The sequence below is a fragment of the Peromyscus leucopus genome, chromosome 1, assembly GCF_004664715.2.
Source record: "Peromyscus leucopus breed LL Stock chromosome 1, UCI_PerLeu_2.1, whole genome shotgun sequence".
Taxonomy (NCBI): Eukaryota; Metazoa; Chordata; class Mammalia; order Rodentia; family Cricetidae; genus Peromyscus; species Peromyscus leucopus.
This window is the reverse complement of record NC_051063.1, coordinates 43,957,296-43,971,953: the sequence shown is the minus strand read 5'-3', so window position 1 is coordinate 43,971,953 and position 14,658 is coordinate 43,957,296. Positions and strand designations below refer to the sequence as shown.

Here is a 14,658-nt window from a genome sequence, read left to right as displayed (position 1 = left end):
TTTTTTTTTAAATTTAGCAAAGCCAAGAATGTACTAGAAACCACTTGTTAACAGCTGACATGCACTCGCAAGCTCTGTTTCCGCTGTAAGGAGGACAGTGCCAGGCGGAAATGGGGCCTGCAGGGCGACCGGCCGCCACCAGGCTGGGCTGTGGTCTTGCTCCAGCTCCCCCATGCCCCATTCCCTCCCAACCTAAGCTCATTCTTGCTCCTTCTGAACCACTTCCTCTCTGGGCCTGGCTCCCCTGAAGATGGCTGAGTTGGGGTTGGCTACTTGGTTGAGGGGTGTTGTATGGCAAGTACTTTTACTCCCCACCCTAGGGCTGTTTTGAATTGTAAACTAAGAAAAAATCCTTTATGACAGCATGACTAGTTTAAGGAGCTAGATATCCACTTATCAGAGAGTGACTGACTGACTGGATTACCAACGGTTACCAGAAAGGATGTACCTTTGCTTCATGCTTCACCACTACTTCCACAACGTCATTGTGAGCTTTTTCAGAAGCCACGTGCAGAGGAGTCAAGAATCTTAAAGAGAAAAGGCCAGCCACAATAAGTATATTTTCCATACAAAAAGATATTAATAACATCTACTGGTCAAAGGTACACTTACTCTTTAGTCTTTTCGTTGGTGTTTGCTCCTTTTCTTAGCAGCAGTTCACATATTTGCTTTCTTTTGGGATATGGAGATGCAGCAGCACAATGCTAAATAATTCAAATTGCAGCATTAATCAAGGACCATACAGAACCATTTTCACTTAAGAACACTTGTGTTTCCAATCATGGATAATAAATGCAATGTAACTTCTTTGTTTTCTTTTTACCCAACTTTGCTCTTGAAAACTTTCTATTGGAGAGAACATGTAGTAATTACAGATTCTGACACAGCTGGAAAATCCCACAGGATCAAATACTTTGTGTTATTAAATATTCTGGTTAAACTTTGTTCTCAATTTTGAAAATGCCACTACTGATAGGATGAATGTTATATTTAAAAGGTTAGGACAGACTCAAAGGTTAGCATTTCTTCTTGCAGTGCTAACAATTGATCCACAGCTTCAGAGATGGTACCCCAGCTCTCCCACTGGGCTGTGTATGTCCTCAGCCCAGAGTTTGGGCTGTTACACGAACAAGCATACCCATCTGCTCTGTTCTCAATTCTGCTGGTTTAAAAGCACTGCTGGGCTAGCTGCTAAGTTGTGTATCTTCCTTAACTGGTCCAAAGCAGAGTAAGGACGTGAACTACCTGTTCGGCACAACCTGTACTGCTGTGGCTGCAGCATTTCTGAGTATCAAGAAGGGAAAGAGAAAGGAGGTAGGGACTTGCCTTTTATAAACTTATTACCTATGGTTATGGCACAATCTTTACATTGTCAACATCTGGATAATGCTGTCTAACAGATATTCAATATCTGACAGAGAATTGACCAAATCAATGTGATTATTTGTCAAAACCCAAATCTGAAAGTTGTGAGCTAAAAATTTTGGTTAAAATTTTAAAGCAAAGTTGCTCTATACTTCTAAACATACAGCAATAATGAAATTTGTTATTTTTTTAAAAAAGATTTATTTATTTATTTATTTCATGTATATGAATACTCTATCTGCATGTATGCCTTTAAGCCAAAAGAGGGCATCAGATCCCATTATAGATAGATGTGAGTCACAATGTGGTTGCTGAGAATTGAACTCACGACCTCTGGAAGAACAGCCAGTGCTCTTAACTGCTGAGCCATCTCCCCAGCCCCTGTTCTCCTGTTATTAATCACACATTGTCAGTTCCTAACAACTATGTTCCTGATTCATTTTTTTGATATTGCTGCAGTCACCAAAATAATTCCTTCACCCTCAATAAAGTCAAATCTAACTGGTACACAGTTCCTTTGACACACTAAGAGTAATACCCTAGAACATTTATTCTGAATACAAAAAAAAAAAAAAAAAAAAAAGATAGTTTATTTCCAGGAAGTTTTTAATTACACCCACCACAAATCAGAGTCCTACTCTTCTGTCCATCCTAGGGAAAGGCCTGCAATCTCTAGAAACAGTAAGAAACTGCCCCTGCACAACTACCCATGAACACTTAAGTCCTAGCATGTTTTAAAGTTAAAGACATTACAGCAGGATACTTAGAGGAAAACACACATAGTAAAACATTCTTTCAACTATGCTGTTTTGCTTTTATTACCTGAGATCCCTATGATCTGCTACTACACAGAAAAGCTCCAGAAATAAACATGCTTCTGCGAAGTGTGATGAAATCCTGTCCTTGGCTCTTTGTGCAGAGTATACAGGCTGCATATGCTGCCTACTCGTTAGTAACTTTGCAGCTGTCTGTTATCTTTGAATCAACTGAAATGTAACAGTGTTTGTGTTCAAGAAATGCTTATTTTACTTAATGGCTCTAAAGTGCAGGGGCAGTTTTGCTGGCAACTATGATATACCAGAGAGAAGCTGTAAAGTGCTTTTTTTTTTTTTTTTTAAACTGAAAAGCTTCAACTGATGAAGGACAGAAAAGATACTGTATACTGAAGTTTTACTAAGAGCTACTGGTATGGTCGTTAATTTTACTGTGTGTAAAGAATAAATTAAACTATCTCAGGTGTGGTTATGTAAGAAAAAATGACATATGTAGGGTTCATCACTATCTGTGATTTTAGGCAGTGACTGGGGAGTTGGAAGATATCCTCCTTAGATAATGAGATTTTTCAAACTAGAAAAATTTCCATGACTGTTAGTCTTTCTAAGCTTCTCCATACTAGTTTGATGCTGCTATTGTTTTAATTTTCTGCTTAGCATTTTTTAATAGTCTAGAGCTTTAGTTTCTTTTTAACTTGGATTTTAAAAAGTTAAATGTTGGGGGCTGGAGAGATGGCTCAGTAGTTAAGAGCACTGGCTGCCCATCCAGAGGAGCCGGGTTCAGTTCCCAGCACCCACATGGCAACTCAACTGTCTGTAACGCCAAGATCTGACATCCTCACACATACATGCAGGCAAAAACACCAATGCAAATAAAATAAATAAATTAAAAAAAAAAGTCAAGCTGCAAGTTTCGCAGTTTATTAAGGCATAAGGAAGAAAACACATTATCTACCAGACAGTCTACTTGACTCATTTCCCTCTACCTAAAGAACACTATGAAGCTTATAGAACAGAGTTTCCTGTTTTCTTCTGGAATTTCTACTTTTTAAGGCAGTCACCTCTCTCACTCCATGCCCTGCCTCCACTTGCTTTTTAAGATAGTCTTGCTAGTGTGGCTCGGGCTAGCCTTAAACTTGTGTTCCCCTACCTTAGCCTTCTGGATTCTGGGATTCCAGGTACACAGTATCATGCCCAGTTTGTAAATGGAAGTAACTCTAAGTAAGATTCTAAATTCAAACTTGTGAAAACCGCAAATGACCACTTGTTTTGTGAGTTGTCTATTTGTCTACACTATTTAGATCTCTTTTTCCTTTATATATAGATGGGTAACTGGTAGCAAATGCTCAGTTCAACACTTGAGAGGCTGAGGTAGGACTACCACGAGCACAAGGCCAATCTGGGCTATGCAACAAGACACTAGACTCACAAAACCAAAACAACAACAAAAACAAGCCAGCCACCAACCAACAGATGAGTATTTTAAAAAACAATGCTATCACTAAAATCAGACATTATGATTAGTTTTGGGTTATTTTATTTGAAAAGCTTAAGTCTGAAACATTACCAATGCTGTTTCGTGTGTTTGAGGATGTTTGAAATTCACCATTTCCAGAGAAAGATGTTTTTTGATTCTTGTAACATCAGCTTCCCGTGCAGCCTGTAGCAATGAGTGGCCTTTGAATTCATCTAAACAAAGAAGCATTTGCATTCACATGAAAATTATCATAGTAACGAGGTTGCCTCGCACAATACTAGTATTTTCAAAGTAATCTCCAAAATAACCAGATTAAGGCTCTATAGGTAAGACTAATAAGCAACAATTAACAGACACAATGGCATTCTAGTTCCCGTTAGTCATGGCGCAACATATTCATTCCCAAGTATATACATAAATTTGGGCCAAGGCAAATCCATGGTCTGTTGACAGTCTCTAACTGGATTAGAGATCTACACTATTACAATATATTCCCACTGCAAAGTGTTCTGTGAACTTAAAAAGGGGTGACCATCCCCCCTCCGCTAGTATTACAGTATAAGATAGTCTTGCTCAAGCACTAGTTCATCAATAACTCCTCAGTTTGAACAAAATTAAAGCATTTCTTCAAAGCTTCTCTTTTACTTAGTAGATTTGTGAAACCACTCATTATCATTTTACTGTTCTGGAATAATTCAAGTTTAGTTCACACTGTTCATTTATATGTAGGAATACTGTATCTGAATCAAGTGCTTATTTCTTACAGTATTTTCTTTAGCTACACAGAAAACCATAGAATTTGGTCCAGTAGTAAAGAATATTATATGTCACAATTCAGGGATTATATTTACAAGACAATAACAACTTTTTGTAAAATTAACTAGTAAGTCCCAAAGATATGAGTAAAATTCAAAGGCTATAATTTTTTTTTTTTTTGAGACAGGATTTCTCTGTGTAGTTTTGGTGCCTGTCCTGGATCTCTATAGACCAGGCTGGCCTCAAACTCACAGAGATCCACCTGGCTCTGTCTCCCAAGTGCTGGGATTAAAGGCATGCACCACCACCCGGCTCAAAGGCTATAATTTACAGTTCTTAAATTTAAAAACTAATTCAAATATACTTCTACCCAGTATTTAAATTATTAACTGTGCAAACAGAAATAGACACCCATCCTTAAAGAAAATATTTTACTATTTAAACATTCCCAAAAGGAAAAAAAAAAAAAAAAAAAAAAAAAAGCTCGCTCATTGAGGTCATGTATCTTTAGCTAAGTATCACATGGTTTTGTTTTGTTTTTTTTCCTTCAAGACAGGGTCTCACTATGTAGCCCTGGGTGGCTTGGACCTCACTACATGTACACCAGGCTAAAGAACTAAAAAGATCCACCTACATCTGCTTCTTAAGTGCTGGAATTAAAGGTATGTGTCACCACATCCATCTTGAACATCATTTTTATACTCACATGACAATCTTTCCTTCAACTGTGGTGTGGGAGCCAAGTCTATAGCACTTTTATTATGACAGTTCAGCAAGGTTGGATCTGCCCCATAACTCAAGAGGAGAGAGCACACTTCAACCCTGTTCTTAGAAGCTGCCTCGTGAAGAGGAGTAAATTGCCACAAGTCCATTGCATTTACACAGGCACCATGCTGGGGAAGAAAAGGTATATAGTTAATGTGCAATTCTTAAGAGAATTTAGATTAACCCTGTGTAGTTTAACAACATGAAAGTTGGAAAAAAGTCTTCTGCAAGATTCTCCCTTTCCTTTTGCAGGTATAATTAACATACAGGAAAACGGAACTCTTAATAATGAGTGTAGCTTAGTGAATTTTGACATCTATTCCACCACACAAGAAACAAGATTCATACCTTTTTTTTTTTTGAGACAGGGTTTCTCTGTATAATAGCTCTAGCTGTCCTAGAACTCCCTTCATAAACCAGGCTGGCCTCGAGCACCAGAGATCCTCCTGCCTCTGCCTCCCAACTACTGGGATTAAAGACGTGCTCCATTACCACCAACCACTAAGTGTTTGCTATGCTTCTTTCATTGACAATTTTTGCCCCCTTCTTTTAGTACCATATTTATGTGTTTCTGGATTTCATAAAAAACAAAGCACAGTAGATTGTCTGTGTTTAGCTCTTTCACATATTAATGTTCCTAAGACTCAGGCTGTATCACTAGTGTGGATTCCTTTTTTTTTTTTTAACTTTATTACACTGTGATTTGCTCAGCCTGTTACTGGACAACTGGACTGTTTCTAGGAGAAGGAATGAGAAGAGTAAGGCAGCAGGGAGCAGGAGAAGTGGGAAATAAAAAGATTCCTAAATGTGGTTTGACTCTGACACTGTACTTCCATTATCACAGAATGGAGGTAGCCTTTCAAATAGCTAACATCACACAATATGGGCAACTTCAAAACTCCAGATTTTTTTCTGGGGGAGCAGGGATAATTTTTTTTCTTTAAATTTTGATTATGTGCATCAGTGCAAGGCCTCTGGAGGCCAGAAGAGGTAGTTAGATCTCCTGGAGCTGGAGATAACAGGCCATTAGAGGTGCACAATGTGGGTGCTGGGATCCAAACTCTGGTCCTCTGCAAAGTTGTATATGCTCTTAACCCAACCATCTCTCTAGCCTTCAAACTCTAGAATTTTTAAACATCACATCTCATGCACTATTTTTGTAACTTAGGTCTTTTTGTTGAATCTTATTAAATTTGATCACACTGGCTTCAACCAAAGCTGTTCACATTTATTTTTACAAGCTTCATGTCAACCCGCCAACCTTTATATATCCTTTCTAATTCCTTTTTTGTTTGGTTTTTGTTTTTCAAGACAGGGTTTCTCTGTGCAGCACTGGATGTCCTACAGAGATCCGCCTGCCTCTGCCTCCTGAGTGCTGGATTCAAGAGATGAGCCACCACCATCCAGTCTTTCTTTTTTAATGGTCAAAACTTTATTGTAAATAATTCACAAATAAAAATATTACTCAGTAAGATTAGCCAGACCCAAAGCCATGCAGTCTCAATGAATGGGTATAGCTAGAGCACTCTCATTCTGAAGCTATGGAGCTTTACACTGGATTTTACTTTCACTTCCAATTATATTTTTACGTACTTAACTGTCCCCCCTTCCACACACATGAAGAAAAATAAACAAGAGTTAAAACCAGAAAAACAATTAGCTTTATATTCTCTAATTCTGTATCAAGACAACATTAAAACCTGAATCACAAAGTCACACACAGACAGAACTTTCCAGCAGTCTATTAGAGTTTTTGACACCCCTCAAGGAAGAATAGCAGTTAACTCCTGGCAGAGCTGCTTAGTTATGAATCTGACAGAGTTTCTTCTCCTCGGATCAGGCTACTTGCTTTCTTGAACTTACGAGGATATGAAGATGAAAGTTGAGAAAATGCCTTGCTGTCTTTTAAAAAACATACATTTATTTATTTATTTATTTATTTATTTATTTATTTATTTATTTATTTGTGATACTTTGATACTGGGTCTCACTATGCATACCTGGCTGGCTTAGAACTCACTATGCAGACCAGGCTGGCCTCAACACCTTCAATGATCATTGAAGATCTACCTGCTTCTGCCTCCAGAGTGCTGAGATTAAAGACAAGTGCCAAACCTGTTATTCTTTAAAAAAATTTTTTTATAAAGTACATTGTCAGCCAAGTGGTGGTGGCACATGCTTTTATGCCTCAAAAACAAAAACAAACAAACAAAAAACCCAAACCAAAACAGTAAATTTATTGTCAAATTAAATTACTGTGTGCACACACATGCACGTGCCACAGTACACATGCAGAGGTAAGAAGTCAACTTGAAGGAGTTGGTTTCTCTTACCATGTGGACCCCAGGGATTAAACTGAGGTCACCAGGCTAGGCAGCAGGGGCTTTATCCAGTAAGACATCTTGCTCGTGCCAACCCTTGCTATTTTTATGTATGCTGGTGCCATACTTCATTATTTAACTCAGGGATGTGACTTGGTACCCTCTGTTCCTAGGTACAGTGAGTGTTCTGGTCACAGATGCAGTCGCTGAATGAATGTCTTCTGTTAGCCAGACTCTTCAGCAAGGGTTGTCAACCTGGTGCTTGCCCAGGACCTCTGTATGTATTTTCAATCTTATTCCGGTAAGTCCCTGATCCCTCACTTCAGTAACACTTTAGTATGAACTCTTTAGTGCTACTTTATATTTGACATTGCTTGGTATCTCAAAATTCTGAAGGCATTCAAATGCTAGCTTATCAATAATCTGCATGTTATGATTATTCCCGCTTTCTATCAAGAACCCAGAACAAAGAATAAGCCAGAAACAGTATGCATTTCAAATCATTTTATGTAATTATAGAATAAGGCACAAAAGAACTAACCTTGACCAGAAGTTCAGTTACTTCATAATGACCGTAAGAACAGGCATTGTGTAATGGCACCAGATCACTACAAGATGAAGAAAAAAAAGCCTATTATTACAACAGAGTCCCTAAGTCTAGGGCAATCTTCAAATTGTAATTCCTGAGTCTCTTTCAAATCCATATTCCTTTTCTCCCCACCACTACTATTGGTTATAGTTTGGGCTTACATAATGTTAACAAATTTTATTTCTGAAACAACTGTTAACCCAATTTATTCTCTAAGCATTAGCCAGATTTTTATAAAGGTAAATCCCTTATAGGCATTCTTGTTTTAATATCATTATTCATCCTTGCTTTGAAGAGATGGTTCTAATTTTTTAATATTTCTTTAGATGAGGTCTTACTATGCAGCTTTGGCTGGCCTGGAACTCACTCTGTAGACCAGGCTGGTCCTGAACTCACAGACATCTACCTGCTTCTGAGTTCCCAGTGTTGGGATTAAAGTTGGGCATCTGGTTCTAAGTTAGCATGACACACACAAGGTTCTGAGCTTCTCTCTGGCCTTGTAATTCCTGTGTGTCTGCACACGTACTGTTCCCGGGTATAGCTTTCCTTCCTTCTGTTGCTCTGGCTCACATTTACATTTCTTTTTCAGATTTATTCTGAATACTAGCTCGTAGGTATTTGAAACATCTTTTGAACTTCTCTAAAATAAATGCTATATAGTTCTCAGTAAACTGAGGCCAAATTCCTTTGTAATATAATGGAAGAACTTCTGGCTTCTACCTTTAAGCTTCTCCCTCTCCTTGGGATCAGCATTATTACTCATACAAGCACTGCCTGAGCAGCTTCTGGTAATACACAGCTCTCTCCTTGCCCGAATACCAATTCTACTGCCACTCACTAAATACTGCTGCTTGAATTTCCATTCTCATAAAACCAAGAGCTCTAAAAAGTTAGCATAATGTTTTCTGCCAAGTCATTTCCCTCCCACACTTCAGCATGTGTGCTGTGGGCCTAACATGTTCCAGGATGTGATTTTCTCTACTCCTCTCTCTTGCCTGACATCCAGATTTTCACTATCTCTGCTATCACACTGCAGTATGTCTCTGCCTTCCTTTTCATTTCCCCTCAATCACTGCTAGAGACCTTAGCTGTATAGTAGCTCCACAGTGCTCACTCTTAGCTACTGCTCTTCTAGTCTCCTCCTTCCCCAATTAACCCAACATGTATTATCCCATAATGCACCTCTCAAGTTCCTTTGAGGATAAAACAACAATTCTTCCTTTCAGATCATAAAATGCTTAAGACTAAAGAACAAAGTTGAATTTCTTGTGCTAATAACATCAAAACTTTTAAAACTTGATTTTTTTAACCAGTTTCTCCAATTCTGGTATTTGTCCCATGTGAATCACCATCATCTGCTTTATCCAAGTTTGTGTGTGTGTTACTGGTGAACGAACCCAGGCCTTTGTGCATGCTAAAACAAAAGTCCTACCACTGATCTACATTTACCTTCTTTCACCAGGGGTGAGGGTGGAGTGGTATGAATATCTGACTAAATTGCCCCAGGCCGGCCTCATCCCGGGCCCCAAGGAGCTGGGATTATATGCCTGTGTCCAAGTTGGCTTGGTTACTACTTATTAAATGTACTATCTACATTTTCCTATAGAATCATATTCCCTAAACTCTGCTTTCTATTTGTTTATTCATTTATTTTTGAGTCTAGATTCCATATAGCCCAGAACTGCTATGTAGTTAAAAATGCCCTTGAACTCCTGAGTCTTCTGACTATACCTTTCCAAGTTATAGGATTATAGACATGTGGTATCACACCCTGCCCTGAAGATATGGATGGAACATATATCTTCTAAAAGATTTTCTAATAACTCCATCCATCAATCTCTACTTACTACTCAAATTTATGAAGCATCTTTCACAAGCTATAAATTATAATGTATGAGTGGTAGGCTTAATGCTTTATAATCCTTATGGTGCTCAGAACAACCTGCATCTTATAAAAGCTCAATAAACATGAACGATTTGCTTAAACAGTACCAGGAAAGTGCTTTCGTTAAGGAGATAGTGTGTTACAAGGACTCTAACAAGACTTCACTTTTGTTCAAAGCTTACCCTTTGTCTTTAGCATGGACGTCAGCTCCATGCTGCAGTAACAGTTGCACAATCTTTACTCTGTTGTATCCTGCTGCCAAATGCAATGGAGTTGACTGAAACAGTAACCAGATACACTAATGAAATTCACATAATGGCTGCATAAATGTCTGAAAACATAAAAACCCAAATACAAAACAAAACAAAATCTAACTATGACTTCATTGCTAAGAAACAATCATTTTGGTTTTATAAAATTAATATATAGAAAGCATAGCATAAAAGTTTAAAGTTCACTACTGCATACAGAGACAAATGTTCATTATCAATGAGTTTTATTAAGTTTAAGAATCTCAATTTATATTTAAAAAGAAAACACCAGAACTCTCTTTAAATGTTTTAATTTATAATAAATATACATTCCTATCACTAGATGACAAAAAAAAAAAAAAAAAGAATCATAAAGCAAGCACCTTTCTGCCATCACTTGCATGGCAGTTCACGTTCAATGGTGTAAGCAAAGCCATCATTTTTTCCTCATTGCCACTCCTAGAAACACACCAAAAAATATATCAGTAGCTTATACTATGTATTGAGACCATTAAAACAAAGTCTTCTCTTAAAGGATGCTTATGGCATTAAAAACAACTTTAAAAAAAAAAAAGCCTGTTACATTCTGTAGAGCAAAGACTGTCCTAGAACTCTCTATGTAGCTTGAGCTATCCTGAACTCATAGTAGGCTTACTGACTCTGCCTCCCATGGATGGAGATTACAAGTGTGGGTCACTAACACATTTCAGGAGTGGGGATGACCAACCAGAGATTCACAGTAAAATCTGTTTTCTTTTTAAATATTTTTATTCTTTTCAAGTGTGTGTGTGTGTGTGTGTGTGTGTGTGTGTGTGTGTGTGTGTGTGTGTGTTTACACATACATGCTAATGTGTGCTCCCTACAGAGGTCAGAGGCACCAGATGCTCCTGGAGCTGAAGTTAAGGGTAATTTTAAGCCCTCTGATGTGGGTACCAGGAACTGAACTTGGGTCCTTTGCAAGAACATCAAGTGCTCCTAACCACTGAGTCACCTCTCCATCCCCTCATAGAGATCTACCTGCCTTTGCCCCTAGAATGCTGGGATTAAAGGTGTCCACCACTATATCTAGCAAAAACTTGCTTTTTAAAGATTTATTTTTAGCTGGGTGGTGGTGGCATACACCTCTGATCCCAGCACTCAGGAGGCAGAGGCAGGTGGATCTCTATGAGTTTGAGGCCAGCTTGGTCTACAAAGCAAGTTACAGGACAGGCTCCAAAGCTACATAGAAAAACTCTGTCTGGAGCCCAAAGAAGTCAGGAGTGGGTATAGGAATCTCTGGAACTAGAGTTACAGATGGTTGTGAGCTGTCTTGTGGGTGCTGGGAACCGAACCTGGGTCCTCTGCAAGAATATCAATCGGTCCTAATCCCTGAGCCATCTTTCCATCCCCTCACTGTGAAGTTTTCATGGCACATATACATAATAGTAGTACACACCTGGCACTTTCCAAGAGTTCATCTTTTTTATAGTCACCTGTGAATTAGGGGGTAAGGGAAAAAAAGATCAGAAATTTTTAAAAAACCCTCAGTGATAGTTTTATGCATAAAGATGCTCACTAAACATCAAAACTTCTAAAACTTGTTTGTTTTTTTAACCAGTTTTTCCAATTCTGATATTTGTCCCATGCAAATCATCATCATCTGCTTTATCTAAGTGTGTGTAACTAGTGATTAAACCCAGGCCTTTGTTCAATCAATCTAGAAATACACTCCTAAGAATTAGAAAGTAGCTAATCAAAATAGTATCAATGCAGTTTAAACACGGAATGCCTTTGCTAGTACAATGAAAAAGAATGATTCAGTGTTACAGAACATACAACCACAACCACCACAAAACCAGTATGCACAGATAAAGCCAGGTCCAGAAGGAAGTACTAACAAAGCTGACTACACAGAGTGGAGCCATCAGTAAACTTCCCTTTTCTCCTAAGACAAGTAGTACACTATGCTTGCGGTGGAGATGGGGGCAGCCTGGCACAGTTCACCACTTCATTCAAAATCCAATGGGGAGTGCTACTCAACAGTACAATCATAGAGAACTTGCTTGGTACACAGGAAGCTCTGAGTTCAATTCCCAGAACCAATGAAAAACCCAATTCAAACCAAACCAACCAAACAAAACCTCCAACCAGACAGACAAACACACACCAAAATCCTTACATAGTAACATTAAAAAGCTGAAGAAATCTTCTACAGAATCACTAATTGAACATCATCACTAACATCTTTATGAATCTAAATTTATACTAGGATTTTTGTTTAACATTACTTTATAATAAAATAAAAAGGATTAATCATATACTATTTTATGGGAACAGTTTTTATATTTACAAATGAACACAAACAAAACTATTTAAACAATTAGTACAATTTAAGTTAAGGTAAAGATTTGCAGTAAGAATATCTACACTGCAGCCTACACTGAATTTATATTGATCGATCAAGGCACAGAATAAGAGAATATTAGAGGAGGAAACAAACACAGAATTGATAGTCACAATGACAACTCACATTTCCAGAAATCTTCAGGGACTAGTCTAAATTTTCTTAGCAATGCCAGAAGAAATATCAGAGTCTAAGCACAAAGGCTCACAGTTACAGCCAAACCTCAGGATTCTGCCTTTTAGATCAGACATAATTCTAAACAGTTACAGACACACATACACACAAAATTAAATAAATATTTATAAAAAAAGAATCCAACAAATAATGGCAGTTACTTAAACGAGACAGCATACTGGGTAAAGGCAGAAACAAATGAAGTAGATACAGCTCAAAGCAAGCCCACTGGCTTAAACAAGAGCTGAAGTCATGTCAACAGATGACAAGGAAAAGAATTATAGTTAAGACAGCCATACCACGGTACTGAAATGTGTCCCAATTTTTTTTTTTTTTTTTTTTTGGTTAAAGATTTATTTATTATGTATACAGTGTTCTGCAGCATGTATGCCTGCAGACCAGAAGAGGGCACCAGATCTCATTGTAGATGGTTGTGAGCCACCATGTGGTGGCTGGGAATTGAAATCAGGACCTCTGGAAAAGCAGCCAGTGCTCTTAACCTGAGTCATCTCTCCAGCCCCCAAGAGATTGCTGATTGCTGGGTATTTTCTTTTTTCTTTTTTTTCTTTTCTTTTCTTTCTTTCTTTCTTTCTTTCTTTCTTTCTTTCTTTCTTTCTTTCTTTCTTTCTTTCTTTCTTTCTTTCTTTCTTTCTCTCTCTCTCTCTCTCTCTCTCTCTCTCTCTCTCTCTCCTCTCTCTCTCTCTCCTCTCCCCCCTCCCCTCCCTCCCCTCCCCTCTCTCTCTCTCTCTCCCTCTCCCCCTCTCTCCCTCTCCCTCCTCCCTCCCTCCCTCCTCCCTCCCTCCCTCCCTCCCTCCTATTTTTTGAGACAGGGTTTCTCTGTGTAGCTTTTGCAGCCTGTCCTGGATCTCGCTCTGTAGCCCAGGCTGGCCTCAAACTCAGAGATCCGCCCGCCTCTGCCTCCCAAGTGCTGGGATTAAAGGCATGTGCCACCACCACCCGGCTCCAAATCTTGATTTGAAATAACTAGAAGAAAATTAGTGCTTTTTGAAAGGATTCCTTAAAAACACACACACACACACACACACACACACACACACACACACACACACACACACACACCAGTAAATAAAGGAATATATTAATTGTCTGAAAAACGTGGGGATATTTTCAAAACACACTGACTACCCGAAGCAACACAAGTTTATCACATCCGGCCGCCTATATAATTTCAAACTTAAACATAAATTTGAAAGGAAAAAAATTTTTCTATTTTAGACAAGAATCAAATTAAACTCTCCACAGACAGCAAAATAAGTGAACTACACTGTTTACAAATCCTACTTGAGGTCCTAACTGCATGAGACAGTGCGTCTGCCTAGCCCAGTAAGTATCTGTATTCTTCCTGGAATGACCAAAGTGTACACAGCCTTACCGGTCAGTACAGCTTTGGCGGATGGGTCTGCTAAGTCCAACGCTGTCCTTCCATCTGTATTTCGAATGGTTGGCTCAGCTCCGTGCTGTAAGAGCACTGCAAAAAATAGCAACACTACCTTTCAAAATGGTGATCATGGCAATCTGAGTTCATAAATCAGTTTTTTAATAGTTCTGGTACAGGGACATTGAGATGTCTCAGTGGGTAAAGGCATTTGCTATGCAAACCTAACAATCCAAGTTCAAATCCTAGAATCCATTTAAAGGTGGAAAAAGAGATACAAGTCCACAGGGTTGTTCTCTGACCTCCACATGTGTCTTGGCAAAAATGTCCTCTACATCACATAGACACATACAATAATAACAAAAAAATTTAAAACAAAAGTCCCAGTAGAGAATTCTCAAAATTATTTAAAGACTGTTTGTATACTAATAATATGGTAAATGTTTAAATTTAAGAAAATGTAACATATTCAATTATTTATTACACTAAGAGCATGCTAAATTTTCTCATTCAATGTAAGGTT

General features: G+C 38.3%; 1 protein-coding gene across 3 annotated transcripts in view; it reads right to left on the bottom strand.

Annotated features, from left to right (window-relative positions):
- The window catches only part of Tnks2 (tankyrase 2), a 69,123-nt gene that overhangs the window by 39,352 nt on the left and 15,113 nt on the right, over positions 1–14,658 (bottom strand). For 2 of the 3 annotated variants that reach the window (XM_028882878.2, XM_028882876.2), the window contains exons 3-11: positions 14,133–14,228; positions 11,618–11,654; positions 10,566–10,641; positions 10,114–10,208; positions 7,999–8,065; positions 5,078–5,264; positions 3,706–3,827; positions 613–704; positions 449–527 (exon numbers count right to left, since the gene is read on the bottom strand). In XM_028882878.2, coding sequence (XP_028738711.1) covers positions 449–527; positions 613–704; positions 3,706–3,827; positions 5,078–5,264; positions 7,999–8,065; positions 10,114–10,208; positions 10,566–10,641; positions 11,618–11,654; positions 14,133–14,228 — 851 coding nt within the window. The remainder of the gene's footprint in view (positions 1–448; positions 528–612; positions 705–3,705; positions 3,828–5,077; positions 5,265–7,998; positions 8,066–10,113; positions 10,209–10,565; positions 10,642–11,617; positions 11,655–14,132; positions 14,229–14,658) is intronic. The other variant, XM_028882877.2, reaches the window with a different exon arrangement.